At 33.8% G+C, this 5,330-nt stretch overlaps 1 protein-coding gene across 1 annotated transcript; it reads left to right on the forward strand.

Moving 5' to 3' along the window:
- Positions 1–1,029: 1,029 nt before the first annotated feature.
- On the forward strand, positions 1,030–2,726 carry LOC131606358 (homeobox-leucine zipper protein HAT4-like). Its single transcript, XM_058878602.1, has 4 exons — positions 1,030–1,363; positions 1,468–1,724; positions 1,811–1,890; positions 1,981–2,726. Exons 1-4 carry the CDS (start codon positions 1,279–1,281, stop codon positions 2,285–2,287), a joined length of 729 nt encoding a protein of 242 aa, XP_058734585.1. The 5' UTR covers positions 1,030–1,278; the 3' UTR covers positions 2,288–2,726.
- Positions 2,727–5,330: the final 2,604 nt, after the last annotated feature.

The following is a 5,330-nucleotide window of genomic DNA, read 5'->3' on the forward strand; positions in this document are numbered from 1 at the left end:
TATGCAAAAATGTGTTACAATGCTGCTTGCAATAGAAAATACAATCTTAGGTCTCCTGTAATCTTGAGATAAACCATGTATTCTCACTCAAACATGAGTCGAAGTTTGTTTCAGATAGCTTGGATTGAAGTCTTTGCTACAGAGAAAGAGCTTAAGGAATTCAGGGTCGATGTTTCATGTGTTTATCAACCTAACTATTCTAACATCCTCCAAAGAGGAAAATGAGAGTAAAAAGCAACCTTTTCCTAAAGATGTGATATCCCATTTACCTATAGATTTCTATAGCTCTATGAGTTTGGCTTTATAGGCATCAACTATGAGCGAAGGTGAACCTTTGGGCCATACTACCCGACCATACAAGTTATGTTTGCAGGCTTGAACCCCCAAATGTATTCTTCTTTTGGAATCACAATCACTAATTGGCCACTCTTCACACATGGTGTTTGTAGCTGACTGAATGAAATGATAAGAGAAAAATGTCTAAAAAGAATCTTAAAAGAATCTAAGTCACGATAGAAATAAATATGTTGTAACTACATATTTAAGAAGAAGATGATGAATAGTTAAGTTTGCATGAGCAATGCATGAATATTTTTTATCACCATTGAAACACACTTCAAAGATATAGGTTCCACCCATTTTTTTAATGCTTAATTATCTATAAGTGAAACTTTCATTTTTTATTAGTAAAAAGTTAGATGATATTAGCATTAATATTTACATAGAAAATGAATAGTAGATGATGTTTATCAAGGCGAAAAGAACTAGTAATAGTAAATTTTTTAAGTAACAAACATTCCAACTCACTATTTATATGAAACTAACATAATTTGGTAACTAACCAATAAAAAAATGTGCTAAAATTTGTGATAAAGGTCTTTCTATCATTATTCTTATCAACATTTGCCTTATTATTGTGTTCACATATTTGAAAAAGAAACACTCTTTATTTCACCAAATGGTCAAAGATTAAAAAGCAAGGGTAAGATATAGTATACTCCATGATGAAGTAGTAAATGAGGGGAGGGGACAGACAGAGAAACAAATGTGCATTATTTGAAGGGCAAATGCCATGATTGATATAACTTGCCCTTGCTGACATAAAGTCATCATTGAACGAACTCCTTCCCACCCCATTTCCTTCCTCTTTCTATTTATTCCCCTCTCACAGGCTTCCTTCCACTCCCAAACCAAAACCACCCCACCCCCTCTCTCTCTCTCTAGAAAAGTAAAAACCAACTCCTCTTTCTCATTCTCAGTTTCTTCATAGAAATAACAATGGTTGAAAAGGAAGACTTGGCTTTAAGTCTAAGCTTGAACTTCTTCCACAAACCTCACCCTCTCAACCTCATCTCTTCCTCAGGTATGCATTCTATTCTACCATTCTCTCCAGATCTAGTTAAAAATTCATAATACTTCAATATATATCCTCCGGCTAACATTGAATAAACTTTTCTACCTACACAGTTCGAGGAATCGACGTGAATCGCTTACCATCCACCGTTACCGAACACGAAGAAGAAGAAACAGGAGTTTCATCTCCCAACAGCACAGTCTCAAGCGTCAGCGGAAAACGAAGCGAGAGAGAAGATCATGACGTGGACAATAGAGGAAATATCAGCGATGATGAAGACGCTGAAACCGCTAGAAAAAAACTTAGACTCTCCAAAAACCAATCCGCTATTCTTGAAGAAACTTTCAAAGAACACAGTACCCTTAATCCCGTAATTAACCTACCTTAACAATCGTTTATCTCTTTAATCATTTTATAATTTTTTGACTAATTTTGTTTTATGATTTTTATTTGTAGAAGCAAAAGTTGGCACTTGCTAAACAACTTGGCCTTCGTCCAAGACAAGTTGAAGTCTGGTTTCAAAATAGAAGAGCTAGGTTAGTTTTTTATTTTATTAATTACTAAAAACTAATTTAAATAATTAATATATTTAATTTATTATTTTGTTATTTGATGTTACATTACAGGACAAAGCTGAAGCAAACGGAGGTTGATTGTGAAGTATTGAAAAGGTGTTGTGAAAATCTAACGGATGAAAATAGAAGACTACACAAGGAACTTCAAGAGCTAAGAGCACTGAAACTTTCCCCTCAATTCTATATGCAAATGACTCCACCGACTACTCTTACCATGTGCCCTTCTTGTGAGCGTGTGGCTGTTCCATCCACTGGTGTTGATGCGATCGCTCAGGCCCATCATCGGGCCGTACACATGGGCCCGTGGGCTTCTGCGGCTACTCCTGCGCATAGGATGTTTGATGTTTTTCGTCAATGATCAGTCGGTGTTGTGAGGGTGATTTGGTCATTTTTTGAATGTGGAAAACAGTGGGGATTAAAAACGTGATTTGGTGGGTCTTGAATGTTTTGAATGAGTTTGACCCATCGTCTTTTGTTTTGTTGGGTTGAAGTAGGAGGGTTTTTAGTTTCTAAATATACTTAATTTATTTTTCCATTTCAAGACTGTGTAAGGTGCAGATGTCTAGTTGATTATAGTAATAGTTAATTAGTTAATCATGTATAGATTTGGGATTGGGACTGTTAGTATTAATCCTAATAATTCACTTATATATTGATACTCCCTTCTTCAGATGTCCGGGCTGCAGTTTAGATTCAACTTAGGGAATCTTTAGATTAGTTATGGACATAATTAATATACCTGAATTGAGTGTAAAAATAATTCAGAATTAAATAATGGAGGGGGAAGTTTGTTTGAATATATTTATAATTTATGTATAAGTGAGTTGAAAAATAAATTATAATTTAAAAATCATCCTGACTTCAAAGTTGTAAATTTTAGTTTTAGTTAGAATTAATTTTAGTTTCAAAATCAATTTTATATCTCTAAATTTAATAAAAATAAAAATGTAACCAATCATACACTTAATAGATTTGTTTTGGATGATAAATTCTATCAGATTAATTTAATGCAATTTGTTTCATCATGATAGTTCAATCCAAAATATGAAATACGAGCTTATTTTGTAAAATAATATGAAAAAAAAAACTATTAAATTAAGGAAAATGCTAACCAGTGCCCTCAGGGTAATGGTTAAGCATTCCAAAATAGTATATTTATATCAGTAACTTGCATATTTAATGCCTTAAAAATTAAAATATTAATCTTTTTATAAAATATTTTCTTTCTTTAGAATGCTTAATCATTGCCTGAGAGCACTGGTTAGCAAGACCCTTAAATTAAAGGTGTCTTAATGATCCTTTTTAAATATGTTTAGTTTAAACATTTTTCATTTTAGCTACTTACAAAAATTACACGTAATGGATAGAGTAAAAATCCGTCAAAGAGTAAAAATCAAATGGATATGAAGAATATGGACACGGATAATTATTCACTAAAATAAGCGCGTATGAGTATGAGTACGAATATCTTAGTGCTCACTCCAACTTATACCCGCACAATATATATTTATATATTTTTAGTTTAATTACTATGTACACATGTTAATTTATCAATTTTATTAAATACATCACAATAAACTTTTATTCATTTTAATATATATGTTTGTTTGTTTCTTAATTGAACAATGACATCCTTGAATTTTTTTAAATATTATTGAACAAATTTAAAATAACATATGACTAATTATAATTGATCGATTATTATTTTATTAGAAATGCGGGTAAACGATGATGAGTATGGGTACAAGTACAAATGTTAGTGTCCACGAGAAATATGAGATCGCGGACTAATATTTTTTCAAACCGCGAATATGGGGATGTGTACTATAATTCGCTGTCCACACCCTGCTCATTCCCGAGTCTCTTTGTCCTACTATGTAATTTAAAGATCTAACATGACACATTAATCACCATGTATATGACAATTCAATTGTCAAATTATTCTTCGTCCGACAAAATGCTCGCAAACACATCCTTAGCTATAGTATTTTATAGAGAAATACTCTCCATTCTCTCTAGAAATTTCTCCCACAACTCTTTAGGGTTTGCTGGTCGCCTCCCACCTTCATGGTGGCTCTCCTCTCCTACCTTTAAAGGGGTTACCTCCTCCTTTTTTGAGAGTCTTACTTACCCCTTCCAACCATACCCACATGCCTCTCTTACTAAAACCAACTTACTCATCGGTTATTTTCTTTCTCCATTTCGAACCACCGTCAAGCCTCTCTTCCCGTTGATGCGGCCACCACCGGAGCCGCCACCACTAAGAAATGGGGAGTTTGGAGTGGTAGGTTTTCACATCTCAAGGTTAATAATAGTGAAGGTACCTCTATCCCGTGTAGCTGCTCTTTCACCTCCCATGTCGACAACCATTCGTCCTCCTCCAAAGCTGCCATGGATACTCTACACCTTGTAGCTTCTGTCAGATCTATCAACTTATAGTTATGTTTATTCTGTTTACGTTTATGGGTTTGTTATTTTGTGCCTTTGTATTTTGAGGTCCAAGTTTGCACTCAAGGTGTTTAACAAAAAGCCTCAAAAGTGTTTTGTGTCCTTAAACACTGTCTACATTTCCTCTAATAAAGGCCTAACAATTGGGGTTCAATTGTGAGGGCTCTGTCACCAGGTAACGAGGAACTTTCTACTCGGAGATAGTAAAAAGGAGAAAGAAACCCGTTTCCATGAAGATAACATCAAACACCTAGAAGAAATTGTGAAGAAACTCTTGACAAATTTCATTAATAAAAGTTGGGATGATTACATTTCAGGCACAAGGGAAATCTCCCACTTCTTTAATTACCTCATATTTTTTTGATTCTTTTGAATCAAAATACACATAAAAATTGCCCAGGTGAACATCATTTACCGAAGAATACAATCAATGTTTCTCTTATCAATTATAGACCAACAAGGTTACTATAGGCAACACACCATTGTATATTATGATACATAAAGAAGAGATAAATTCACAGAAGGTAATCTTGCTTTCTTACCACTATTCTTTGCATGAAAATAATAATGACATAAATACTATTATACTAGCAATCAATCACCAACAACTATCCTACAATATTCGCCAAGTAGAGGAAAGAGGAATGGAAGTTCAAGCTACCACATTAAATTAATCAGTATCGCGCACAATGAAATATAAGAGAGTAATGGATGAAGAGAACTTACTAGCGAAGAACTTGGACAAAGTTGAATGGAAAATAAGAGAACTTCAAAGAGAAGAAAGAAATAACACTTTAAGTATGAAGAAAGGGGAAAAACGTAATGCATGCATTCAAGTATTTATATGCACATTTCACTAAATAAAAGGAGACGGAAAGGAAATGATCCTATGGCTCAAAAGGCAATAAAATTCAAGGGCTATATATTAACCAGTAAGCAAAGGCCATGTCACT

The sequence above is a fragment of the Vicia villosa genome, linkage group LG1 (assembly GCF_029867415.1).
Source record: "Vicia villosa cultivar HV-30 ecotype Madison, WI linkage group LG1, Vvil1.0, whole genome shotgun sequence".
Classification (NCBI taxonomy): domain Eukaryota; kingdom Viridiplantae; phylum Streptophyta; class Magnoliopsida; order Fabales; family Fabaceae; genus Vicia; species Vicia villosa.

Excerpts from the sequence above, each read along its gene's own strand:
- LOC131606358 (XM_058878602.1), top strand. The coding sequence starts at position 1,279 with ATGGTTGAAAAGGAAGACTTGGCTTTAAGTCTAAGCTTGAACTTCTTC. Across the intron at positions 1,364-1,467 it reads CAACCTCATCTCTTCCTCAG|TTCGAGGAATCGACGTGAAT; the intron begins GTATGCATTCTA and ends CTACCTACACAG. Across the intron at positions 1,725-1,810 it reads AACACAGTACCCTTAATCCC|AAGCAAAAGTTGGCACTTGC; the intron begins GTAATTAACCTA and ends TTTTATTTGTAG.